We start from the raw sequence: 27,126 nt of genomic DNA on the forward strand, positions 1-27,126 counted from the left end.
GTCAACATTTACACTTGATGAGCTAGTGGTTGAAATTGTCTGCAGACCATTGTCTAGTCTGGTTCAGCCACAAAACGTTGCAGCATGTGGCGAAATGATCAGCAGTCTCTATGCCGGTAATGCATAGATAGGAATACATTAGTGGCATCTACGGGCTACAAAGGGGATGCTCTACTGTCCAGCAGGCTTACGGTGGCTGTGAGAGAAAGCCCCGCCCTGTTATGAAGCCAGAACAAGAGCTGTTTCACTCTGCTATTGAGATCTTCATCACTCAGAGTAGCCACTTTTGCTTATTTGGTGTGAAGGCCTCTTGGCGTGGACTGGACATGAAACTCGTATGTTGTCCACACGTCAGAACATTTCCTGATTGGCCATGACAATGGGCCAGATTCTGCCTTCGCTTGCTCTGGTGTAAATCACAACCTACCCCGTTTCAAGGACATGGCGTTACGCTCGTGTGAAAGTGGGGTAGGTCAGAGAACCAAGCCTGCACATGAAGGTTCTCTTCTCCGTCCAGTTTACCCCCCTGGGAGGACAGCAGTGGGTAGTTCTGATTGGGGTTACGTCTAAACCACTGGGTTTTTTTGAAAGAGGATATGCAAATTCTGTGGGAATTTGCATATCTTCTTCAATTGTTTTTTCGAAAACAAGTCTTTTGAAAGCAAAAGTAGTCTGGATGCAGTTTTTTTCAGAAAAAAAACCCTTTTCGAAAAGAACGCTTTTCCTAAAAAAAAGGAGGTTTATGTGGTTTTTCAAAAAAGAATTGTTGTTTTTTCCAAAAAACCCATGTCCAGAATACTTTCACTTTTGAAAGACCTGCTTTTGAAAAAGCAATCGGAAGATATGCAAATTCCCACAGAATTTGCATATCGTCTTTCAAAACCCCACCCCCCATAGTTTAGAGTTACCCACAGGCTCATGCGGCAGGTGAGTCGGGTCTTGCTGTGCCATTTCATCAAGGTGTAAGAGCAAATCCCAAAGTGAGCTAAGTAGCCCCCTGACCCAGAGTCCCTGCATCGCGCCAAGCCCCACCATCAGCAGTTCGTCAGTGTCCCGGCTGTCTGTGTCACTCCAGGATGTGCCCTTCCCAAGAAGTGACACAGGACTGTGTGGGCGAGGCGATCGGAAGGTCAGTGTTCTAGCTAGGCATGCAAACACCCATTGATCTGTTAACCAGGTAAGCGATATAATTGTCATCGTTTCATTGCTTAACTAGGACCCAGACAGCTCGCAGTGGGCGGGCAGCAGGGAGGGGCAGCTCTGGTGGCTAGGGTCCCGCCATGCCACAGGACTGCTCCAGCTGGCTACGGTCCCCGTGGGCCTGGATTGGCTGCAACACCCACCACCCACAGCACAATGGACCAGGCTGGACTGGAGTTGCCCCTCACCTGTAGTGGGCAGGCGGCTACTCCAGCCCAGCTGGGCCCAGCAGTTAACCGCTTATCTGGTAAGTATCAACCGGTGAGGGATGTAAAGGGTAAACCAGTTAGCCAGTAACGGTGATGTTTACCAGATAACTGGTTAACTGGTTCACCCCTTACATCCCTAGTTCTAACGCAGCACGTGCGATCTGTCCTGCTCACACTGCTATCCATGGCAAACCCCGTACAGCCTGCAGTAGGGTCCAGGTGGGATCCATTCCAGGAAATGACAATACAAATTACCTCCTTTTCATCCCCTTCTGACAACACTGTGGAGACTTTCTCGAGCATCTGTCTAGAGACAAAGCAGAGGTCATTGGAATCTGACAAGGACAAACAGGCCCATCATTCTAATGGCATGCTAAGGTCACACGAAGCGCACGCTAATGGCATGCTAAGGTCACACTAAGGACATGCTAATGCACTGGATACTAAGGGTATGTCTACACTGCCATCCTAGTTCGAACTAGGGTGACTAATGTAGGCATTCGAACTTGCAAATGAAGCCTGGGATTTAAATATCCCGGGCTTCATTTGCATGTTCCTGGGCGCCGCCATTTTTAAATGGCCCATAGTTCGAACTACCTGCCCACGGCTACATGCGGCACAGACTAGGTAGTTCAAATTAAAGCTCCTAATTCGAACTGCCGTTAAACATCCTTGCAGGAGGAATAACGGTAGTTCGAATTAGGAGCTTTAATTCGAACTAACTAGTCTGTGCTGCGTGTAGCCGTGGGCAGGTAGTTTGAACTATGGGGCATTTAAAAATGGCGGCGCCCGGGAACATGCAAATGAAGCCCAGGGTATTTAAATCCCGGGCTTCATTTGCAAGTTCGAATGCCTACATTAGCCACCCTAGTTTGAACTAGGGTGGCAGTGATGACATACCCTAAGAAGACAATATTGCCAATTCTGCGCAATTTGTGGCAGCTGAGCCGGCACCAGTGCCCTGATCTAAGGGTGCATCTGCACAGCAAAACAACCTCCTCTGGCTGCCAGGCTCATAGTGCAGTGTAGCTCCGGCTGGACCCCCTGGAGAGGGGGAGAATCTTAGAGCTCCAGCACTACCCCGAATGTCTATACTGCAAGCCCCAGGAGCCCAAACCAAGGTGTGTGACCCCAAACTCAGATGCGGCGCTGCTGGGGTTTTTGCTGTGTCAATGAACCTACAGTGACACCAGCATGTGTCAGGAGCAACTCCAGTGACCTCTGTGTATTGACACAAGTGCTAACTCTGTGCCGGCGGGACCAGAATCCAGCCAGTTCTGTGCATGGGCGACAAACAGGTTTTGGCCCCTTTGAGGCTGCTTCTTACCACATCGCAGCCAGCAGTGAATTCCTCCTAACCCCTTCCAGTCCCACCTGCCAGGCGTAGCCTAGCAGTTGGAGTTGCTTGCCTGCCATAGCAGCTAACACACTTTCCTTGAGTTGGTTCATACTAATTCATTCCCCGACTCGGTGCAGAAACAGAATAGGGATTCACTGTACGGGATTCATCGGAGGGATTCACGGTTAGTCATAGGATTAAGCCTCCACACCTGTATCTTGTATGAAGAGCTGAAGCACATTAGTAGAGTAAGTTAGCATAAGCAACCTTCGTCCTAGATAAAATGCTTACTTGGATGGCCTCTGCTTTGGGGAACCACATAGGGGAACTAAACCTAAAACTGTGCTGGATCAGCCAGTGCCAGAGCCGGTCAGCGACTGCAAAGAGACAGCAGGGCAGAGAAGCTGCTGGAAGAGCTGGAGGTAATGGTTTCGGAAACGAGATCATCCTCATTAATATGTAGTGATAAGCGTCATCTACTAATCTCTAGAGTAAGTGTGCCTGTCAATTTCTTAGGGTGAGGCAATACAACATGGGTGTGGTAGGTTGGGCCTGAATCAAGCAGCGCCAAGGCCCTATAAAATAGCCGCGCTGTGACGCAAGGTTAGTGTGTTGGGCTTGGGGTTGCTGTTCACTGTTCGTTCTTCTTTCGATCTTCTTCTCTTATCCACCTGCGGTCGACGACAGGCTGAACCTCCGCAATCAGGGACTCTCTGGTCGGGCAACATCCATAGTCCAGCAGGACCATGAACGTTGCTGGATCGGAGAGCCCCGGAGCCTGGGAATGTGAACCAGCCAGAAGCTCCGTCCCTCGGGAGTCCTGGACAGCGGGGCAGCAGTGGCACCAGCCGAGCCCTGCCCCGAGGGAGCCCCAGTCGGGAAGGGCAGCCAGCGGCAACAGCAGGGCAGCCAGCAAGCCCTGTCCCTGAGGATGCCAGCAGAGCACAGCAGAACCAGGGCAGCCAGCCAGCCCCAATCCCAGGGATCCCCGGTCAGGCCGGGGAGAAGTGGAGCCATGGCAACTGGGGAGCGCTGTCCCTGGGAAGCCCCAGCAGGCCGGAGCTCAAGTCCAAGCCCAGGCTGGAGCTCAGTGGCCATGGGGCCGGAGAGGAGCCAGCTTCAGGGAGGATGTGGGAGGCCGGTGGCAGGGAACCTCCCCATATCCAGCAAATTCCCTCATTCGGGACAGGTCAGGTCCTGAGGGTGCCGGACATGGGAGGTCCAACCTGCATTAGCTTCGCTTTACAGCCTAGCCTAGCTGCTCCACACCCTACCTGTCCAGACCTTCCACTTCATGGGGCGAGCCTGGGCCTACGTCTCCTAGCGCCAGGTCCTCAGGGAGGGTGTGAGTCTGCTCGGCTAACGAATTCTCTCTCAGTAATTTTACCAGCGGGAGTCCTCGAATTGTATCATGTTCTGGCAAGTTCCCGCTTTTGGACGTTTGCTACTGAATTTGAGGGCCTTTGCCATGGACCCCAACGCTGCCCTTCCACGGTAGAGCTCTCGGGGTTGTCTCTCTCTCTCTCTCTGTGTAACCTGACCTGGGACAAGACCCTAAATGGCTTCTGGTCAGATGTGGCCATAACCTCTAGCCGGTACAATTCAGGTCTACACAGGAAAGCCAGCAGAGCAGGCTGCCCCCGATCCCCAAGGGAATGCAGTACACTGAGATGTTCAAAACCATCGCAAACAGGGGAACTCACGTGGCCACGTGGGACCAGTAACGTTCTGCGGTGGAACAGGCTCGCTGCACTCGTGAGGAAAAATGTTACCAGCGCCAGCTTTGACCGGAGATTCTCCTCACTTGTAGAATCAAGGCAACACCACGATCAGGTTCACTGCCCTAGCCCAGGGGGTTTCAAACTTTTTTCCTCATGCCCCAGCTGAAGAAAATTGTTAATGCTGCGACCCAACAGAATGTGACTGGAGAATGGGCTCCGGGGTGGGGCTGAGGAGGCGCTTTGGGGTGTAGAGGGGGGTCCGGGTTGGGGGGGGTCAGGGCTGTGGCAGGAGGGGTTCCCGGTCAGCAGTGCAGCAGGGGGGCTAAGGCAGCTTCCTCCCTCTCCTGGCACCGTGCACCAGGCTGCCCCCAGAAGCAGGCAGCAGCAGGTTCCCAGCCAGTGGGAGTGCGGAGCTAGTGCTCGGGGCAGGGACAGGGGGCAGAGCCCTGTGCACTCTCCCCCTTCCCCCTCTCCCCCCCCCCCCCCCCCCCCCCGGAGCAGGGCCTGTTGCTGGTCACTTCTGGGGCACCATGCAGTCTGCGGTGCCAGCACAGGCAGGGAGCTGCCTTAGCCCCCCCACTGTTCACCTGATCCCCCTGCAGCACTGAGACCCAGCGCCCGACATTCCACCCCCCCAGCCCTGGATCGCGACCCCTAGTTTGAAAACTCTGGCCTGGGCACTCATAAGGGATCATCCTTCGGATAAGCAATAAGCATCGTGAGCCCGATTTTCTTATTGCTTTTCCATTGCACCCGTGTTTACCCCAGTGTAACAGAGCAGAATCTGCACACAGATACGAAACTGATTCCAAGAACAAACTCTGCTGTTGGTACAGCACGCAACTGGTACCCACCAAGCAAGGCAGTGCACCCCAACCCTTTCTTTTCCCTTGCTGGGAAAATAACGCCATTGCTTAGGGATTAAGCACGAGCTCTTAAGCGGCCGTTTCCCTGTCTCTGAATCTGCAGGTGACCGTCTGCGCTGCAGTGCCACTGATAGTCATGCTGATTCGCCTTCTACATGTACGTCAGTGGCGCTACAGCCGTGTCAAACTAGCAAGAGGCTAGAATCAAATTCCTCCTCTGCGGTGGGTTGGACATGACCAGGCCTTACTTTGGGCCCAGTAAATAAGAACAAACTGGTTTCCGATATTTGCAGGCAGCGAGAATCAAAAGCGCTCAGGCAAAGAGCTGCAAGATGCATTGTTCACATCTGCCTTTGCGTCACCAAATAAATATTGGGTGGAAAGATCGACGCAAACGGGATCCTTATCCGATCAGCAGCCAATGCAGATCAGGCCGCTAGTTCACAGGTCACCGGTAAGGGGGATACCGAATCTGCTGTACTTACTGGCCACTAGCACTGCCAGCAGCAACGTTAAGAGAAGGGATGCCACCGCCATACAGATGATTACGGTTGGAATTTCATTCTCCAAGTGCTAGCGGGGAGGAGAAAACAAAAAAGACTTTTAAATGATGCTTTTTCCGGTCATCTGAAGAAGTGAGCTGTGCCCACGAAAGCTCATGACACCATCTACACGTTTTGTTAGTCTATAAAGTGCTACCAGACCATTTGTTGCTTTTTCTTTGGGAAGTTTCATTAGGGTACGGTTGGTCTAACTCAGGAGTAGGGAATTTCAGGCTCAGGGGCCGGATGTGGCCCCCAGCTTGCCAGATCCGGCCCTCAAGGCTCAGGGCCCTCCCCAGCATTGGTGCTCCAGCCATCCTGCTGCCCCAACGCTAGACAAAATCTACTAGCCTCTTCTGCCAGGTTGGGGTTGTTGTATTTTGTTGGTTTTTTTTTCTTTTGCTTCTCTCGTGTGCGGCTCTTGACTGATTTTTCTGTAGGTCAGCGGTCCCCAAGCCAAAAAAGATTCCCCCACTCCTGGTCTAATTGATGAGTCCTCTGAAATGTCTACCATCAGCAGGAGTTCGCAGTGGACAATTCCGGGTGGATTTTCTGAGCTTTCCGCATGACTCCTGCAGAAAGATCAGGAATTCGACAGGCAGCTGTGTGACCTGCTTTGAGAGGCAGTTAGTGGGACTGTGTGTTGTGATCATTCCAGGCTTATTTGTGTCTTGCATGAGTTGGAGATTTGGACAAGCCACAGGCAATTTTGCGTTTGCAAAATCTCCAGGGGTGGTTTTTATTTAAGCAAAACCCAAACCAGGCGTGGCCCCACATTATCTGAACTCACAGGCCCAGATCCTGGCCCCCTTGAAGAAATGGTTCTCTCTCCCTACCATCCACATGCAGTGGTGTGTAACAGGCTGAACTTCCGTGGTCTGTGAATCTCTGGTCCAGCAACATCCGTGGGCTGGCAGAACCATGGATGTTGCTGGACTAGAGAGCCCCCGTGGCAGAGGTTGCCAGTGGCTTGGAGTGGAGCCGGCTGGAGGAGTCCACAGGGCATTGGAGCCCACGAGTCACTAGAGCCCATATCCAGCGGGGCAGGAAAGCTGGCAGGGCTGGAAGCTCCGGCAGGGCTGCTGCAGCTCATAAGGCCAGGAGGCTTGGGAGAGGACCCAGTGGAGAGGCTAGCGCTCCTTTCCCCCTTCCCACAGACTTCCTCTGGTCTGGAAAACTCCCCTTCAGATCCTGAGGGTTCCGGACCAGGGAGGTCCAACCTTAGCTATGTTGGTGCCAGGATATTAGAGAGATAAGGTGGGTGAGGTAACATCTTTCACGGGGCTAACGTCGGTTGGCGAGAGAAACGAGCGTTTGAGCTGCCCAGAGCTCTTCTTCACGTCTGGGAAAGGGATAGATCTGAAGAAGAGCTCTGTGTAGCTCGAAAGCGTGTCTCTCTTGCCAACAGAAGCTGGTCCCATAAAAGATATTACCTCACCCAACTATAGACTTTTAGACTTCACCGGCTGAGAAGGGGGAAAGTCCAATTCACGGATTGTAGCACACAGCCAGGGGTGAACACCACTGGCTGGACCTCAAAGATGGGTTGCCTAGCATTCGTCCCTGGCAAATACTGCCCTGTTTCCACGGCAGTGGACAGCATGGTCTGAAGCTACGGAATTGTGTCCGCGAAGAACGTGAATAGTCTATACGGTGAGAAAAACGTCAGTGTGGCGCTGAGGGGAGGCAGCAAAGAATCGTCGTGCTCAGCACACGTGGAACACTTCAGCAAGGCATCGCAATTTTTTCTTGCCTCTCACTGAGCCATTAGCCTCTGATCTTAAAATAGTCTGTGTGTCGCACCAGGTCAGCATGGCACATCCACCAAAGCCTCATGTGATCTGGTGCAGTCGTCCACAAACAAGTGATCGGTCAGGGCGAACTAGCAGAAAAGCTGTGGTGTGGAGCAGTAAAGAACAACAGAAAAATGACACGAAAAAATGGCACGGTACGTTTCTTGTGCCTTTCTTTGAACCATTTGGTGCTGGCCTCTGTCAAAGTATACCAGACAGGATGGATCCTGGTTCTGAGCCAGTCTGGGAATTCCTATATTCCCAGGTCAAAATCTTAAACCACCTACCACACAATTTTCATTCAGTGTGCACTTAGCATAAAATGTGATATAAATGATTGATGGGCTGTTAATTAAAGAGACATTAAGGAGCAGGGCTGGGCTCATAGCAGATTTTGGGGTTCTGTGTTTCAGCTGCAAATAACACTAAAACAAATCATTTTGTTCGACTCATTTGTTTGTTCATTTTGGACAGCTTGATTTTGTTTTCCAGGGCTTTCAAACTTTCCATTTGTTGCATTCAGAAATGCTATGTCTTTCGGAAACAAAAGGCAAAATGTTTTGGCATTTCAAAAAAATAAAGATTGTAAACTTTTTTTTTTCAGCTCAAACTTTTTAGTGAATGTGATTCATATTCACAAATGGTTTCAGTCCAACCAAATTTGCATTTTTGGTGAAAAAAATCCGTTTGCATGAAAAAAAAATTGCCCAGCTCTGCTTCGGAGATGTAGAATAGGATTTACCTGTTTTTGATTATCTGCACTTTCCTGTGACTGAAGTTTTGAATCTGTTGTGGTCTCTGATAACAGAAAAAGCAGAGAATAAAATGAGTATGGGCCAACGTCTGATCCCATTATCTAATAAAAACTAACTACATGAGGGGTTCTACTTAAGGCAGATTTCTGGAGTAAGGTACAATTGTGAATAAGCAAATCAGAATCTGGCCCCAAATAAAAGAAGAAATGTTAAGTTATTGGCAGAGCTCATCTATAGCTAAGGACTGTCAGGTGTTCATCAGGAAATACAGCAACATTCACCAGGAAAAGGAGACGTCACGAGAGCTAAAATAGTGAAGAACAGCACAAAGAAACTTACCTTCCCATGATGAAGTTTTCAGTCCAATGAACATGCCAATAAATCACATGTAGTGAATAAGGTATAAGATCATTCTGTTTAATGTCTCTCAGAATTATGTGTTATCACCGTAATATGAGGAGGCCGATATGATTTAAGAGATCACAGGAAAAAATCTGTAGAATCAATTGCTTTTCTCCAGATTCCCCTGCAATTATGATGCACGTGAGCCGTCTTTCTTAGGTGTTTATTTGGTTTTCACTCCATGTGTATGTCTGAGCATCTCACAATCTTTAATGCAGTTAGGCTCAAAAAAGCCCTGTGAAGTAGGGATTAGAGAGAATTCCCATCTATGACACAGGAAAGTGAGGCACCAGCATACTAAGTGACTTGCCGAAGGTCCCACAGGAAGTCTGTGGCAGAGTATGGAATTGAACCCTGGATTCCTGAATCATATGTAGTACCCTAAGTACTGGGTGAGGCTTCCTCTCTTGCTCTTTATATAACAACAACAACAAAAGTCAGCAATGTTAAGAAAGCCTAACATGAAAGTGCAAATTGCTGTAAGATGTAAAGAGCTAAGAGACTATATATAGACACTAAGAGAAAACATATCAGAATGCTACCGGATAAATCTGTGGTACACCCATATCTTGAATACCGAGTACAGACGTGCTCACCCCATCTCAAAAATGATGTATTGGCTCTGGAAAAGGTTAAGAAAAGGGCAACAAAAATGCTTTGGAGGAAATGGAACAGTTTCCCTATCAGAAGAGATTTAAGACTAGGACTGTTCAGCTTAGAAAGAAAGATAACTAAGGGGGAATACAACAGAGGTCTATAAAACCATGACTCGTGTGGAGAAAGTGAATAAGGAAGTGTTATTCACCCCTGCACAACGCACGAGAAGGTCACCCAATGAAGTGAATAGGCAGGAGGTTTAAAAGAAACAACGGGGAAATATTTCTTCATGCAACGCACAGTAAAACCTCATTGCCAGGTGATGTGGTGAAGGCAAAAATTAGAACTGGCCCCGGGGGGGGGAAAAATGAGAGACGTTACATCGATGGCTAGTAACCGAGATGGTCAGGGATGTCCCCCCACGCGCTGGCTTCCCTAAACCGCTGACTGCAGAAGCCAGGGCTAGGCAGGGGTTGGATCACTGCATAATGACCAGGCCCATCTATTCCATTTGAAGCACCCGGCACTGGCCGCTGCCAGAAGGCAGGACATTGGGCTAGAGGGACCATTGATCTGACCCCGTCTGCTCGTTTCTTTCTAAAACCGTGTTCACAGTGAACGTTGCATTGGCACAGGCCTCCGACAAGGCGGGTGACCGGCCTGGGCCTCCGCAATGCCAAAGGGCCAGCGCCTCCCACTTGCCACCATCGCTGCTGCAGCAATGGCAGAAACCAGAACGCCGAGTCCTTTAAATTGCTGCTGAATCCACACGAAGTGCATCCGGGCAGCGCTAGGCCTGGCGGGGGAGGGGAGGGTTTGCAGCGTGGTGCGCGCCGGGCAGCGCTAGGCCTGGCGGGGGAGGGGAGGGTTTGCGGCGTGGTGCGCGCCGGGCAGCGCTAGGCCTGGCGGGGGAGGGGAGGGTTTGTGGCGTGGCGCACTCCGGGCAGCCTGGCAAGGGAGTAGGGTTGCCAGGTGTCCAGTATTGACCCAGACAGTCCAGTATTTTCACCTCCTGTCCTGTAAAAAATGTCAGAAAATACCGGACACCTAAAATGTCCTAAAACGTCTGATATTTTCTGAGTTTTTCCCAGCGAGGGAGTGAAAATACCAGACTGTCCGGGTCAATACCGGACACCTGGCAACCCTACACACACTCAGCAACCGGGCCCAGCCCCACCTCCCCCGCTTACCTTGGTTTCCCCCTTTTTTTTCCTCTCAACAGAATTTTTACCCCAGTGATTTTTGGGGGGGGGGTCAGTATTTTTGGTTAAACCATCTGGCAACCCTATGGGGGAGGGGAGGGTTTATGGCATTGCACGCTCCCTGGCTGCCCCCCGTTCTGCCCTCTTCCACCTGAAGCTCTGCCCCTCCCTAGTCTTGACTCATGCCATGGTGATATAATGCTAGCAGAGGACTGGCCTTCGTTTTGAATGGACCCAGTTCTGCAAGAAGCTGACGTCTTAGAATTGAGAGCCATGCGCGCCTCATAGGAGACCCTCACACCCTTCACAGGATCGGGACCCTTGTGATGAAAGAGCAGCCCACAGCACGCAGAGTTAATACACAAACAGACCGCTGCAGTGAGATCACAGATCATGCTCGGAAGGTAAACATGTGATGTAACCACATCACCTCTCCTGGCAGGTGTCTCGATGAGTCACGCTCACATTGAAACAGACTTGCTACGACCACATCTGCGGTAGGCGCCAGGGCGTGGGACTTTACTAGCTGATAAATTAACTGACTACCATTCCAGGTGCAAGCCAATCCATGGGGTGAACCAGATCTCATCAGTATTTAGAGTTATAGTGAAGATTCAGAGGGATGTGAGGAAAAGCTGGTTTTTGGAAGGTAATTACCGTGCTAAATAGAATTACATTTGTGAAATTAAAAACTGACGAGGTATATTTCTGTATATTAAATCCCCCCCTTGTGGAATACAGTTTTGCTTGTACTTCTGATATAATAGTCTATCCTCTTTGCTCCTGTTGGAGCAGTTTCTCTTTTTATTTATCTTGAATCAACTAAAATAAGATTGCAAAGTTATAAGAGAGGAGCAGTGAAAAGGTGGTTAATAAAAAGAGGTTCAATTCTGATTTGACTGTCAACTCCACTGCTTCTGGACAGGGCACCCACTAATACCGGAGGTTTTATCTGTTGGCCACGGGTCTAGTGTCTTTCTGATCCAACTTCAGGCTACTGCGTTCCACCACCTTGGAGTTCATTGATTCCAGATGCACCCTCCTCCGTGGGCTGTTCTTGGAGGAATATACAACTGTGAATGAAATGCTGACTGATGCTTGTTAAAACAGTAGGGAGCAGTTTGCCAAATCTGGCTCCTAAATTACACGTGTAAATGTAGAGTTTGTCTGCTTCCATGGGAATTCAGGCGGTCAGGTAGGTGGGGGCATTGGACTTATTCATGCAGGTCAACTGGTGAGATCTGAGAGGTTAGCTCCAGAATTTGAGATTTCTATTTAGCCAGAGAGATTGATTTCCATCCTCATTTTCGCTCTAAGCTTTCGCTAGCAATGCACTAGCCTTAACGTACCACATGATGAAAGTACAGTTGGCTTTTGAACAATGTCTGGTGTTGAACACAGTCACTCCCACAGGACCTAATGCAATGGCATAAAAGTCAGTGGCCAAAACTGGCCCCTTTTAATTTGATGATTTTCAACTGCAATTTGTGTTTTTCACTTACACTCACTGAGCTCTGCTCTGGGGCATCAAAACTCCTTGGCATGGGGTGTGGGGTTTGCTGGCCCAGCATCTGCAGTTGCTAGTGATAACCTACCACTCCATTTAGAGTTCCAACTATAACATCAGCAGGAAACCACTTTGTAAAACAATGTACTTAACACAGCAACACTATCTACATTTCCTACTGGACTGGATCAGACACATCCATGCTGGGTTCCCATCCAGATAAAAAACCATCAATCACCTGATTTCTGGCATCAATTCCTTCTGAGCTATACGAAAGAGGCTGCTCAAAGAAAGCTGGTCTGAGTTTTGCCTTCAGCAAAGGACCAATTAACCCAGGACAGGCTAACATAAATGAGACCCATCAGGAGACTTATGACCCTTGGAGACCGAATACCACAAGCCTCAGTTCCAGCAGTCCTGCTACATGAAAAATACCAGTTGTAGCCATGAATATGGTTTGGATCCTGGGATTTTATTTCTATGATGTTCTCCCTCCCCATAACTCAATCTGTTTGGGTGGGGGTATATAAGAAATAGGTGCATATTTAATCACTCCCTCATACGTGAGACTAGCAAATGGAAACAAATGTGGTCTCTGAAATAAAACGGACGTCTAACAAAAATATCCCAGTCTCATGACACAAACCAGACAATTCAAAGATCAGGTGCCGAGGGTGTTCACGAACCCAGAGATGCAAATTGTCTGTGTCAGGGTGAGTCCCTAAATATTGGGCACTTTCTGCAGCTGCATAGTTACGCCTGAGTCGAGTTTTGCCTTGAGGAATAGACGCGTGAAATAAGAGATTGCTTCAGTGGCCGAGTGCTTGCACTGAACTCCGAAAAAAACAAATGAAAGAAGGTTGGGGAAGGAGCCCAGGAGGGGGCAGGTTACAGTGGTATGGTGGGAGGGCATAATGGGGGCACACAGAGCCCCTGGCAGGTGGCATACAGGAGAGTGGGGGCACTCGGAGCCTTTGGCCTGGGAAGGAGGATGGAGGATTCTGATATCGGAGAGGAGGGAATGGAAAGAACTCTTAGCCTTTGGCATGAGGGGGAGGAGAGTCCCTGAGATGGAGGGCTCCTGGTGAGTACCACAACCAACAGTCACCGCTTAGTCTGCCCCCTTTCTCCTTCCTACAGGCTGTAACTGCACCCCCATGCTTGGCTGGAGTCCCGGGGGGCTGGGGTTACCGCTGACGTCAGTGCAATCAAGCCCCTGGCCTACCTGAACAGCTTGTGGGTTTAAAACTGCCACCACGACACAGGCAGAATCATGTGCCTCTGAGCCCCTCGGCTGCCACCTGCAGAACCGAGCTTTCCTCCGCACATCCGCCTGCAGAGGGCAGGGATGAGCTGCTCAGCCAGCAGATGGGACAGGGCAGGAGCGTGTATTAGATCTCCTGCCCGCACCGCTGGCCGCCCTCTGGGGAATAAAGCCCTGTGCTTTCCCTAAAGGCAGCAGAAAGATTGAAATTTCACGGGTCACATTGCGCTCTCCATCCTTAAGTCTCTGGTCTCTATCGCTTGTGCAGGACACGCCGCAAAAAGGGAACTTCTCAGCTTCCTTTCTTGTCTGCCCCACTTAATTCATCTCCCCCGACAGCTCCACTCTCCTCCAGGAAGCCTTACGCACCCAGGGGGCTACCGCAACTATACAAATGAATGATACTCGCCAGACCTTGGCCACGTCCCTCGTTCGCCAAGTCTCCTGAAGGCGTGGAGGAAAACGCAGCGTAAGAATTCACATTCGCGTCCCTCGCCTCAGGAGGGGCCTGGAATGTCCCCACGGGAACAGTCCCTGAGATTAAAAGAAACAGAAACGTCTAACCGAGTCCCAGAACTCCGGAGGCCACCCCAAGTTTTCACAATACAGGACTTGGCTGAAATAAGCTGAGCTGCACTGAGAGCCTGCTGCAGTCAGAACCATTGCATCCCTGGGCTACACTGGACCACACGGTCCACAGACCATCCGGTCAGGTTTCCACAATGTATTCTTCCCTGCCCCGGATCCTCTGAGAGCACATTGCACCCAGATCCAGTCCAGCCACCTTGCAGGACAATTTGGTCATTCCCCAGAAGGCACTGGCATGCGAACATGGAATATTTGCAAACGGTAACATTCACTCTCCTTGTAGCAAAGGGACTGTCTGTGGAAGTCTGCCCACCGTCGGACCCCGCAGGAGGCCGGGGTGCGGAACCCTTTTTGGGTCGGAGGCTGCTGACTCACAGAAAAATCAGTCGGGGGCCACGCACAAGTGGGAAGCAAAACAGAAAAATCAGACCCTCCCTGACGTGGCCCCTGCCTGAGAAGGAGAAAAACTCCCCACATTCCCATGGCACAACAGAGCCTAGGGGGACCAAGGCTAGTGGATTTGATGTGCTCTCACCCCACAGTGGGACAGGAAGTGTGGGGGATGGAGCACCAGGATGGGCTCCCCAATGCTGCAGGGGGAGTCCTGGGTCTTGGGGGGCCAGATCCAGGCAAGCCAGGGGCCACATCTGGTCCCGGGGCCTTAGGGTCCCCATCCCTGCAGTAGACGTTTGGACAGAATACATGGCAGTCACAGAAACGAAGCCTATACAGAAGAGAGGCTAGAAGCAGTCCCTTGAGGGGACGCTGCCTGGGAATGCAGGAACTCAGAAGAGGAAGGACGGTAACACGTGATTTCATCTGTGCCGTCGCTGCCTTGCTCAGCCCAGGAATGCAGAAGTGGATGTCTGCGCTGCATTACGAGACCCCCGGCACTGAGGCTCAGCGTGTAGGTCAACGGACTTGGGTGCGCAGGGATCAGGCAGAAGGGATAAAAATAGACTTGGCGTGGGTGCTGACCCTTGGCGCCGTCGGGTTTTTTTTTCATTAGCAGTGCAGATAGACACTGAACGAGTTGACCCTGGAGTTTTAGCTGCAACATTTTGCTGTGGTTTTCCACTCCATCAGTGAGCTGGGGCCTTTTGGAATGCAGGTGACACTCATGGAGTAAGCATTTTCGTACGTGTTTTGCACGGGCTCTGACCACATTAGGCGCTGCATTTGGGGCTCCTCAAAGCAACCTAATAAATGCTTCATCTCTCAGCTTAAAAATGATTTTTTTACTGCAGTAATGCCCCGGCAGAGCGATGCCCCAGGGCTGAAGGTATGGTACGTAGGCCTGGGTCCAAAGTGCAAAATTAAGAACATAAGAACCGCCATGCTGGGTCAGACCAAAGGGCCACCTAGCCCAGTATCCGTGGCCAATGCCAGATGCCCCAGAGGGAGGTATCACAACAGATAATCCTCACGTGATCCTCCCCTGTCTCCCACTTTCAGAGAAACAGAGGTTAGGGACACCATTCCTACCCAGCTTGGCTAATAGCCATTGATGGACCTAACCTCCATGAATCTATCTAGCTCTTTTTTGAACCCTGTCAAAGTTCTAGCCTTCACCGCATCTTCTGGCAAGGAGTTCCACAGGTTGACTGTGCGCTGCGTGAAGAAAACTTCCCTTTTGTTTGTTTTAAACCTGCTGCCTATTAATTTCATGTGATGACCCCTAGTTCTTATATTGTAGGAATAAGTAAATAACTTTTCCTTATTCATTTTTTCCACATCAGTCATGATTTTATAGACATCTATCATATTCTCCCCTTTGTCTCCTCTTTTCTAAGCTGATCTCAAATTGGATCTGAAGAACAACGTGAAGTCCCGTGGCACCTTATAGACTAACAGATTTTTTGGAGCATAAGCTTTTGCGGGCAAAGACCCACTTCGTCAGATGCATCTGAAGAAGGAGCCAGACCTGGCCGCAAACATTCAGACCTGAGTTAGATTCAAACACCTCATCCCCTCACCCAGCTACCTCTAATCCTTGAAGAGCCTATCACCAAAGACTGAGCAGACCACACCTTCCGGATTTTGCTTTCTCTTAGGATATTGAAAGGATGAAGGGTTGAAAGCTCAGATGAGTCCTAGGAACTGTGTGGGACAACGCTGTGGGTACGTTTCTCCCAGAGCGCTCTACTCGTTGCTACCCGCATGAACCAAGAGAACCGTGCAAATCTTTTGCTCTTGGGGCCGAGGGAGACGGCGAGGCGTTAGCGGAAGACCTCAGCTGTGGCTTTCCTGAAGTGAAAGGAATGACTCCAATGCATGAAGTTCGGGTTTCCTCTTTAAGCCCTTCTTTGCTGACATTTCCACAAGTGAGCTAGTTATACTGGGGGAAGGGAGAGGGGAAACAAGGGTCGTGTTTCTGTGTCATTCTTCTAATGTAATAGAAGTGTAGCCGTGTTAGTCTAGTCTAGCTGAAATAAAAAACAGGACTATGTAGCACTTTAAAGACTAACAAGATGGTTTATTAGGTGACGAGCTTTGAGGAAGTGGGTCTGGCCCACGAAAGCTCATCACCTAATAAACCATCTTGTTAGTCTTTAAAGTGCTACATGGTCCTGTCTTTTGTTTCATTCTTCTAATGTGGCCTTTGTGGCAGCTTGTGACTGAACTCTTTCGTGGAGAGGAATAAACCGTGTTGGAAGTTTCTTTCACTGTGTGTTTCAAATCAGCTTAACTGCAAAACGATGGCATTGTAGGGTGAAATCGCAGCTTCTGGATTATTAGATGAAGTAGAGAGAAGAGTTGATGGCGGCTCATGAGAAAGTAATGAGCTGATATGCAAATAAAAGGAGCAGCAGAAGCTTGCATCGATTGGCCAGGCTGAGGGAAGCACACCACATGGTCTAGCTCATTCAATTACAAGACAAAAAGTCTATTTTGCATCCTGATTATTTCCACCTTAACAAAGGACTGGAGGTGGCATTTTCAGAGGGCCCTTGCAATTCTCTGCTGCTTTCCATAGTCACAAACGGTTAAATAATTTAGCAGGGAAGGGACTGGTGCCAAGCAGTGTTGACTACACCCTGCTGTGCAGATGACGTTCGGGGAAAGACCCAGTTTCACTGGGTGGTTTTCTTGTGACTTGAAGGGCTTTGGACGAGATGCTCTGTGAACCTGCATAACCCACAAGTGAGTGTGTGGTCCAGGTTGCCCATTGGGTGCCAACCCATCTGCCCTGACAAAGGCTTGGCTCTGTATCTCAGGCCACAGCAGTGCATGCTTTAGATCTGGAAGTCCCTGGCTCAGGCCCTCATGGCTGAACATGCAGCTGCCACCTTTGAATTAACGCCTACTGCTGCTCTAGTCCTTCGCCTTTCCTGAGCCAAGCCTGCCAGTGGGGCCAGCCAGGCGAGGAGACGTGAATGAATCTCTAGCAAACTCCTGTTCACTTGCACCTTCCCCAGAACCCCTCTCAGAACCCTCAACCCAGCGGTCAAGTGTCTGCTGCCCCCGTAGTATTACCACACGTACCTGTCCTGAGGGCATCTTCTGGGATGAAAGCCGTACCGACCTCCGCAGTCCCCTCCGAGATCAAATCAGTCATCAGGGAGTCTGTTGTCATAGAAACAAAGTAAAATAACATGCTATAGAAGAGCGTTAGATTGGAACATCCTGTTTAAAACTGCTGGTGCCAGCGTGAGCCACTAGCTAAATGTGGGTGAATATTCATAGGCGCCATTTAGGCTATTCAGGTGCCTAACTACGGTAACTCACTTTACGGACAGTTCTGATGGGTGGGCATCTAAACACAGTCAGGAGCGGGCATCATTCTGCATTTCCCAAAGGGCACAATTTATGGCCGCACAAAGTGTCCCAACAAGATCATGTCCTGTGCTCAGGGGTATCCGTTGTGCTCCATACTCAGGTGTGTTTTCCTGCCCTTTTGACACCAGCCTCCCCGTGCCCAGCCACTTCTGAGCTCAGAGCGCTCTGCTTTTCATACCCGCAGTCTGGAGAACAAGCTCCGTTGTGGAGAAAATGAAACCATCTTCCGTGGATGCAGGATTTGACTGAAAAATGGTGGTTGTTGGGGAAGGAGTCGTTGCTGGGAGGTCAGAAGTGGGTGTAACGGGTGCAGTAGTGGGTTCTGGGAGGGCAGCCGTGCTTGTCAGGGGCGGGGCAGTGGTGGTTGTCGTTGCAGAAGTTGTGGTGTCTGAAACGAAATAAAGAGAAGCTGGATAAGAACAACAGGGCTTGAGTGAAGCAAAGTCAAACCATAGCTAAGTTTAACCAAGCTATTTGACAAAACTCTGAGAAGAGGCTTCTGAACAGGCACTTTAAAAGGCCAGTTAATCACATAAGAAAGGAGTCCCAAAAACAGCTTGTTGGAAAACTTTTTTCCACTATGGCCAAGGTTGAATTTTTGTCAAAAAATGGAACAATCCAAAACCTGAGAATTTACAGCCAACATCTACAAAATATTTTGGGGTTTTCAGGCTTTTTCCTTTTATGAAAAATCATTTCTTTTTCAAGGAAACCAGACACTTTTTGGGTATAATTTTGTTTAGTTAAATTCACCCCCAACTTTCTAGCAATAAAAAAAGTGAGAGAAAATGCATGACCAGCCCTCAGCCCAGATTGTGCTGCTGTCTTTTGCTGGTCATGCAAACAAACCAAACCAAACCAAAAGTAAATTCACTGAATGACCAGCTGGTGCTAAAACAGTGAGGTCAAAGTTAATCTGGTGTGAACAGCTGTCCCTCCATTGACGTCAGTGGAATTGCCCCTTTCTAAATGGAATCTCCATCCGGTGCGGTTGAAAAGGACTTCACCAGTCCATCCCCATGACGAGAGGCAGCTGAGAAATTTGTTACAGTTTTTGGTTGAAAAAACAAAGAGCACGACTGTTTATGAAACCAGATTGGTTTGATGAATTTCCTAGCTCAAAACCAACCAGCCAAACACTGCCATCGAGAAAAAAAAAACACATTTCAGAAAAGTCAAAAAGAAACATTTTAATTTTATTTTGCTTATGAAAAATTCCAATTTTCCTATCCAATACCTTTTCATTTTGCAATGTAGACAACTTAGGCTGAAAACAATTGTAAAGGGTCAAAGTAAAAAATAAATGCTTCATAATTTAGCGTAAACAAAATGTTTCAGTGGGTGGTTTTCTTGTGACTTGAATGGGCTTCGGATGAGATGCTCTGGGAACCTATGAAACCCACAGGGGAGTGTGTGGTCCAAGTTGCCCTTTGGGTGTCAAGCCATCTAGACTGACAAAAGCTTCGTGCTGTATCTCAGGCCACAGCAGGGCATGTCTTTAGATCTGGAGGTCCCTGGCTCAGTCCCTTGTGTGGTGGCTAAGCGTGCAGCTGCCACCTTTGAACTGATGTTTGATAGACTCTCAGCAAACGATGCCTTGGACAAGGGCAGGAGTCAGGAACCAACGGGGCATGGTCCAGTTAGTGAAGTGGGTAAATGTACAGCCTGATGTGTATTAGAGACCCTACGGTAGTTAGCAACTGGCCTGCAAGTTCCAATGGGATGCTAGAAGCGTAATGGCACATCAAGCATCACGTCAAGACTGCCTGATGGGTCAGAGTGTGATGTCGCAGCGGTTTGCAAACCATGCAGGCCATCTGTCTCTGCTCGTCACTCAGCCTGTCAGCAGAGAAGTGGCTAGCTCAAGCCACACACAGAGTCACAAAATGCACCAGAGGCTGAAATTCTCTAGTTTGGCACTTTGGGGACCTGACCAGGGCAGAACAAGAGAATTTGCCAAACCATGGGAGGTCAACATTGTCCAGCAGCTTTGCCAGCATTGCCACTGCTTACTGGGCCCTGGGAAGACATTTTGGGATAAATTAGAGCTAAAGAACAGCACAGAACACAGAGCCAGGACTGGGGGCTGTCAACAAATTTCATGGGACTGCAGGAAACTTGGCTACACCCATGATAATAGGACATCGGGCTGACAAAAATCATGCCAGAGCACGGATGTTGCCGGACCAGAGAGTGCTGGACTAGAGAGGTTCATCCTGTCGTCCAAAGTCCCAGAGAACCAATCTGTCCTCTGCGTCCTCTGCTGAACCCCCTTCCAGGGGTTCCCCTGCCTTCCCGGGCTCGGGCATGAAGCGCTGTGCCACCCAGCCTATGTCTGCCTGGGGCCTCCAGTCTCTAGCACTTTGATCCATCACCAAAATTGCCAGCTTGCAGGATAGTCCTGTGTGCTGAACTCCCTCGGCCTACGTATAAAGCGGAGGTGTCGGAGTTCAGTACAGAGACGTAGCTGTTTAATTACTGCCCAGGTGAAACGAACGTGCTTATTGGCCTTCAGCCACTTCGTGATCACGATGTGGATTCGCCCCTCATGCTACGTGATCAGCTGGAGCCCTGGGATCCAACAGGGACAGGTGATGCAGATGGCGTCCAGATGGTTAAACCACTCTCAGTGAGTCTTTGAGACACATTGGGGAACAGCCAGCTTTTCGGGAGGAGGCTGAAAGGATGAGGAGGGTCACACGCTCAGCTTAGTCCTAGGATCTGCGTGGGACGACTCTGTGGGCAAACTCCTCCCATGTAGTCCTAACGCCTCCTGCTGCTCTAGTCCTTTGCCTTTCCTGAGCCAAACCTGCCAGTGGGGCTGGCTGGGTGATGAGACGCGAATGAATCTCTAGCAAACTCCTGTTCACTTGCACCTTCCCCAGAACCCCTCTCAGAACCCTCAACCCAGCGGTCAAGTGTCTGCTGCCCCCGTGGTATTACCACACGTACCTGTCCTGAGGGCATCTTCTGGGATGAAAGCCGTACCGACCTCCGCAGTCCCCTCCGAGATCAAATCGGTCATCGGGGAGTCTGTCGTCATAGAAACAGAGTAAAATAACATGCAGTAAAAGAGCGTTAGTTTGTTCCGATCTGTGGGTGCTGGGATGAGCCACTAGCTAAATATGGGTGAATATTCGTAGGCGCCATTTAGGCTATTCAGGTACCTAACTACGGTAACTCACTTTACCGACAGTTCTTATGGGTAGGTATCTAAACACAGTCAGGAGCGGGCATCATTCACTGTGCCTGCATTTCCCAGGGGCACAATTTATGGTCGCACAATGTGTCCCAACAAGATCACGTCCTGTGCGCAGGGGTATCCGTTGTGCTCCATACTCAGGTGTGTTTTCCTGCCCTTTTGACACCAGCCTCCCCATGCCCAGGCACTACGGCGCTCAGAGCGCTCTGCTTTTCATACCCGCAGTCTGGAGAACAAGCTCCGTTGTGGAGAAAATGAAACCATCTTCCGTCGACGCAGGAGTTGACTGAAAAATGGTGGTTGTGGGGGAAGAAGTCGTAGCTGGAAGGTCAGAAGTGGGTGTCGTGGGTGGAGTAGTGGGTCTTGGGAGGGCTGCCATGCTTGTCAGGGGTGGGGCTGTGGTTGTCAGGGGTGGGGCTGTGGTCGTCAGGGGCGGGGTCATGGTGGTTGAGCGGGCAATGGTGGTTGTCGTTGCACGAGTAGTGAGGGCTGAAATGAAATAAAGAGAAGCTGGATAAGAACAACAGTGCTTGAGTAAAGCAAAATCAAACCATGGCTAAGTTTAACCAAGCTATTTAACAAACCTATGAGAAGAGGCTTGTGAACAGGCACTTTAAAAGGCCAGTTATTCCCATAAGAAACGAGTCCCAAAGGGAGCTGGTTGGAAAACTTTTTTCCACCATGACCAAGGTTGACTTTTTGTCAACAAATGGGACAATCCTAAACCTGAGAATTTACAGCCAATAACTCCAAAATATTTTGGGGTTTGGGTTTTTCAGGGTTTTTTCTTCTATGAAAAATCATTGCACTATACATTTTGAAACATTTCTTTTTGACTTTTTCCACTTTGTCTCTATAGTTTTGTTTAGTTAAATTCACCCCCAACTTTCTAGCAATAAAAAACGTGAGATGAAATGCATGACCAGCCCTCAGCCCAGATTGTGCTGCTGTCTTTTGCAGGTCATGCAAACAAACCAAACCAAAAGTAAATTCACTGAATGACCAGCTGAGGTCAGAGTTAATCTGGTGTGAACAGGTGTCACGCCATTGACATCAGTGGAATTGCCCCTTTTTTTATGGAATCTCCATCCAGTGCGGTTGAAAAGGACTTCGCTAGTCCCTCCCCATGACTAGAGGCAATTGGGAAATTTGTAACCATTTTTGGTTGAAAAAACAAAAAGCACGACTGTTCATGAAACCAGATTGGTTTGATGAATTTCCTAACTCAAAACCAACCAACCAAACACTAACATTGAGAAAGGGGGGAAAAGCATTTCACAAGAGTCAAAAAGAAACATTTTATTTTTTTTCCAAAATGAAAAATTCCAATCTTCCTATCCAAATGCCTGTTCAATTTGAAATGTAGACCTCTTAGGCTGAAAACAATTGTAAAGGGTCAAAGTCAAAAAGAAACATTTAAAAATGTAGTGTAAACAAAATGTTTCATAGAATCATAGAGCTGGAAGGGACCTCGAGAGGTCATCGAGTCAAGTCCCCTGTCCTCAGAGCAGGACTAAGCACCATCTAGATCATCCCTGATAGATGTTTGTCTAACCTGCTCTTAAATTTCTCCAGTGATGGAGACTCTACAATTGACCCGAAATGAGGGAAAACCATTTTGTAGTTTGTGTATTTATCATGTTTCTGTGTGAGTTCCATGATCAGCTGGCGTAACCTCATCGTTGTTAGTCTATTAAGTGACAGATGGGTCTTTTTTTTTTTTTGGCCTTTGGAAGTCTTTCTTCCCACCTACCATTCTCTAAAGTACAGAGCTTACGCCTCAGTGGCAGACGAAATGGGTTTCTCTCTAGAGAGAGAGGAGCGAGTTTTGCTCACCTGGATCAATCTTCAAATTCAGGTTTCGTTTGATATCATTGAAAAGTCCAGGGATTTCAATGCGGCAGCAGTACATCCCTTTGTCCCGGAAGCCGACGTTGCTTATAGTCAGGGACACATCCCCATTGGCGATTGCACCGTGGAGCTGGTACCTGTGAGACTGTGCGGAGGTCACCTTCCACCCATCCGTGCGGACAATTTCATTGCTGCATTTCGAGATCGGACACATCCCCTGGCCCCAACACATGACACTGATGTCACTCACTTGCCTAACGCTGTAGGTGCAGGGGAGCTTGACGGACTGCCCCTTACGTACTTTCACGACCATGTCAGACACACCACATGCTGGGGGGGAAAGCAAAGAAAGCAGTCAAGGGCTTTTCCTGCGTGGCTACACAGCCCGGCTCTCCCGGGACCGTATTCCGAGAACAGGGCGCTCCGGTAAGCACGTCAGTAAGAAGGGGGAGACGTGCCGTTTGCCTTTGCCCCGTGCACCTCGCGTTACTGATGTGTATAAACAGAGGAAGCGGGATCCCTTTGGGTCGTCCCAGACTGAGCCCTGCCCAAGAGGCCTTCCATGACCCTGAGCAAGGCCATAAGCAACAAGCAAAGGCTCTTAGCAAAGATGACAGACACCTTCCCAGCCTTGACCAGAGGCCTGGTCCTTGCAGGGGACCAGCTGTGCTGGGCAGAGCAACGAGCGGAGCTGACGGAGGCGGCCGGTGCGGCCAGCGAGGCGAGGAACGGTGAGCCGGTAGCTTCAGCGTGGGGGCAGAAGGAGTGACAAGGGGAAGAGAGGCCCTTATCCTGAGGGGAGGGAGGCAAAGACAGGGCATGCTCCCCTCTCTCCTGGGCTATGGAGAGTGTCCTCGTTAGTTAGTTATTGTTATTTCTTTATTCCCAGGCACCCTGGCAAAGGCGGGCGTACACAAGAGCAATCTCCGAAACCCCTCACGTCACCAGTGGGGGTTGTCTCCATTTTGAAATGGGGACAGTCGTACCAATACTTGAGTGAGGCGGTGGTGCAAGTCGGCCGGGCCGGGCCGGGACGCTGTACCAGCAAGTTGCTTTTTTAGCTGCTATGGCCTACCAGGAGGACTAGCCATCCCTAGACCCTCCACTGGCTGCTGCCTCTGTGTACAGTGCTGGGACCTGGGAGCGCTATGGCAGCCGGGGGTGCTGCCGGTGTCTGCTCCTTTTCCCGCTGCTTCTCCCTGCAGGGAAGAGCAGAACGTTCAGTCCCCCCCATCACCAGGATCCCTCCCCAGCTCTGACAGCTCCGGGGAGGGGCGGGGAATTCTGCTCCTTTCCCCAATGGGAGAGGCAGTGAGGAAAGGTGTAGAAGGCTGGTAGCTCTTCTTGCTGCCAGACCGTCCCCCTCCCAGGTAAAGTGGGATGGCGAGGGGAAGGGGAAGAGGAAGGGGTCTGAGGCTGGGGGTGAGCAAATTCTTGGGGGGGGTCCCATGGGGAGGTCACATACCCCCCCTTAGCTGGTAGGCCTTCCCCCTCCCGTGCCCATAAAAACTTTTGTTTTCGTGGGCCACTGAAAAAAAACATCATTTGCTCTGAACCTCATAGACTTTAAGGTCAGAAGGGACCATTATGATCATCTAGTCTGACCCCCTGCACAGTGCAGGCCACAGAATCTCACCCACCCCTCCCAGAATAATCCTCTCATCTATATCTCAGATATTGAAGTCCTCAAATGATGGTTTAAAGACCCCAAGATGCAGAGAATCCTCCAGCTGTGATCTGTGCCCCATGCTACAGAGGAAGGCGATAAACCTCCAGGGCCTCTGCCAATCTACCCTGGAGGAAAATTCCTTCCTGACCCCAAATATGGTGATCAGCTAAACCCTGAGCATGTGGGCAAGACATGATTCCTCAGGAAACCTCACAGATTCCTCAGGAAAGCTGAGGAAATGGGACCCAGGTGACTCAAGGAAAAATCTTTCAACCCGGGACATGTCCGAACGTGGCTGCTGTCCATTTGGTGACCTGGTGTGAAATGAATCTTCAAGCTAGCCCAGCACAGAGGGGCATAAAATGAGCCGACCGAATGCAGCCTGTTCGTCTCCGAGCAGCTAGGAAGTGGGAATCCTGCAGCTTTGGGAATGGGAACTTTGGGCCAACGCTTTCAGCGAGAAACAGCGTCTCTCGTTCGCATCCGCTACCCTGCAGGAAGTGGAAAGTCAAGCTTGTAAAAAATGGACTTTGGCACCGGAATGTCTAAGACGCCGTTTCCAAAAAGCTCTGGCGCTAGAAAAATGTGGTCCCTGGAGTTTCGATTCCTTCTTTTCTTCCTGTGCTGCTGACATCCCTAGCAAAGATGGAGCAATATGATATAAGGGGTTTCCCGATGGCTTGTACCGTCATCTTAATCAGAGGGTGCGGCTGCGATGGTGAGTCCCAGTTTGAGACAAAACCCTGCTAATTCTGATCAAACTAGTGGGCTAAAGAAATTCATGTAGCTGGGGGGTGGAGGGTAGCATGAGGGGCAGCTCACTGTGTACTACCCCACCTGAACCCTGCATATGCTTTCAGGAGTGTAGCCCACGCAACCGCCGATGCTACCCCCAGCTTCACTGCTCCTTTGCGCAGACAACATGCTCCCAGCCACAGTGCAGATGCTCCCTAAGTTCAGTTAAACGACATCACTCTATTGGCCATGTCTATACGCTAATTCCTCCACTCAGGGCCTAATTCTTGACTGAACATTAAGTAGCAATTTTCTTCATGCAGCACACAGCCAACCTGTGGAACTCCTCGCCAGAGGATGCTGTGAAGGCCAGGACTTTAACAGGGTTCAAAAAAGAGCTACCCAACTGAGCTTGTCACTGGCCGCTCACACCACCCGTATCAATGGCTCCTTTGGGTCCTCAGCCCCCTCTGCACCTGTGGCTGCCTGCTAAGATCATACACTTCCAGGGGTGCTGTGACAATTTTAGGATGTGGGGGTGCTGAGCTGTCCCCCTGCCTTACCCGTCTGCGCCCCTCCCTGTCCCTAGCTGGGGCCTCATGTGGGGATATTTGTGGAGCGGTGGGGACAGGGCTAACAGCTGGGGCCCCAGGGACTGCAGAGGAGCTAATGGGCCCCTAGGTGGCAGCAGAACCCCCAGTAGCTGGGACCCCTAAAGGCAGCGAGGCCAGCAGCTGGACCCCATGGAGCTGGCAGATGGGACCCCGGGGTGCCGCAGGGCACAAAATATGGAGGGTACTGAAGCATCCCCTGCACCCCTACTTTCCATACCTATATACATCTCCGCTGCTTGAGAGAAAGGAGTAACCCCATTGGGGGGCAGCTGCCATAGACTCTTCCTCTTATGTAACTTGGCCACTAAAGGGAGGCAAAGATGCAGCTACTTCTGGTGTGGATTGTACATTAGAGCTAGCTGAAAAGGGGGATTTTTTTTTTTTTTTTTTTTTGCGCAAACATTTTTGCCTTTTGGGTTGAAAACTACTGAGCTAGGGTTCCTGTTTCATGGAGCAAGTTGGCTATAGCGCCAGGAAGAGGTTTTCAAGGAGCTGAGTCAATAAAAGGCTCAAGTAGCCTTTGACTTCTCGTTCGGTGGTGTCGAAACCCCGCCGTTCCTCGACTGAGCTAGGCTGAGCCGGGCGAGAAGTGACTAACAGGCATTCTGACCCTGTAAAGAGACGAGGGAAGCAACTGCAAATTAAGGCTTGAAAACTGGCTTCATTTCAGGATGACGGGGTGGTGGGTAAAGTCTCCTATTGAGTTAGGTCAATAAAGGACACAGTGACGAATTAAAAATATTTTGGATTCTCTGGGGCTGCTGCAAATCCCAGGGTGGGTTGGGCTCCACAGAAAGTACCTGCTACCCTCGTGCCATGTTCTCTTGCCTGTTGAATCTCAATGGGATTGTAACGAGACAACACCAATTCGTCCCTTTGCTAGTGACTGAAGAATGCTGCAGTTACCGTAAGTATTAGAATAGCTCCTCCATCCTGTTTGGCATTTCAACAGCTCTAGCCACACCATGAATAGAATTGCCAAACCTGACTGTATGGCTTGACCAAGCCCTGGCCAGGTTGAATTAGTTGGCGTTGGTCCTGTTTTGGGCAGGGGGCTGGACTTCCTGAGGTCTCTTCCAGCCCTAGGATTCTATGACCCACTGAATGTTAGCCTTGTACTCCTAGGTCACATAGGCGCTTCTGAAATTTCCCCCTAGATGCCTCAGTATGGATTTAGGCACCTAACTGTAGGCACCAAGATGTGGAAATTGTGACTAGCGTCCTACCCAGTTGCTCTTTTTGCCTCCTAATTCACCTAGTAACAGGCATGTCTTCTAGCACTTCTGTGTC

The 27,126-nt window shown here is 49.9% G+C and overlaps 1 protein-coding gene across 1 annotated transcript in view; it reads right to left on the minus strand.

Moving 5' to 3' along the window:
* LOC102459053 (uncharacterized) overlaps positions 1-27,126 on the minus strand; it is a 53,461-nt gene that overhangs the window by 1,526 nt on the left and 24,809 nt on the right. The window contains exons 10-18 of the mRNA XM_075900733.1: positions 22,804-23,148; positions 21,187-21,456; positions 20,718-20,798; positions 17,944-18,153; positions 17,472-17,552; positions 13,812-13,931; positions 8,413-8,468; positions 5,821-5,908; positions 1,665-1,716 (exon numbers count right to left, since the gene is read on the minus strand). Of these exons, the coding sequence (XP_075756848.1) occupies positions 1,665-1,716; positions 5,821-5,908; positions 8,413-8,468; positions 13,812-13,931; positions 17,472-17,552; positions 17,944-18,153; positions 20,718-20,798; positions 21,187-21,456; positions 22,804-23,148 (1,303 nt within the window). The remainder of the gene's footprint in view (positions 1-1,664; positions 1,717-5,820; positions 5,909-8,412; positions 8,469-13,811; positions 13,932-17,471; positions 17,553-17,943; positions 18,154-20,717; positions 20,799-21,186; positions 21,457-22,803; positions 23,149-27,126) is intronic.

The sequence above is a fragment of the Pelodiscus sinensis genome, chromosome 17 (genome assembly GCF_049634645.1).
Source record: "Pelodiscus sinensis isolate JC-2024 chromosome 17, ASM4963464v1, whole genome shotgun sequence".
Taxonomy (NCBI): domain Eukaryota; kingdom Metazoa; phylum Chordata; order Testudines; family Trionychidae; genus Pelodiscus; species Pelodiscus sinensis.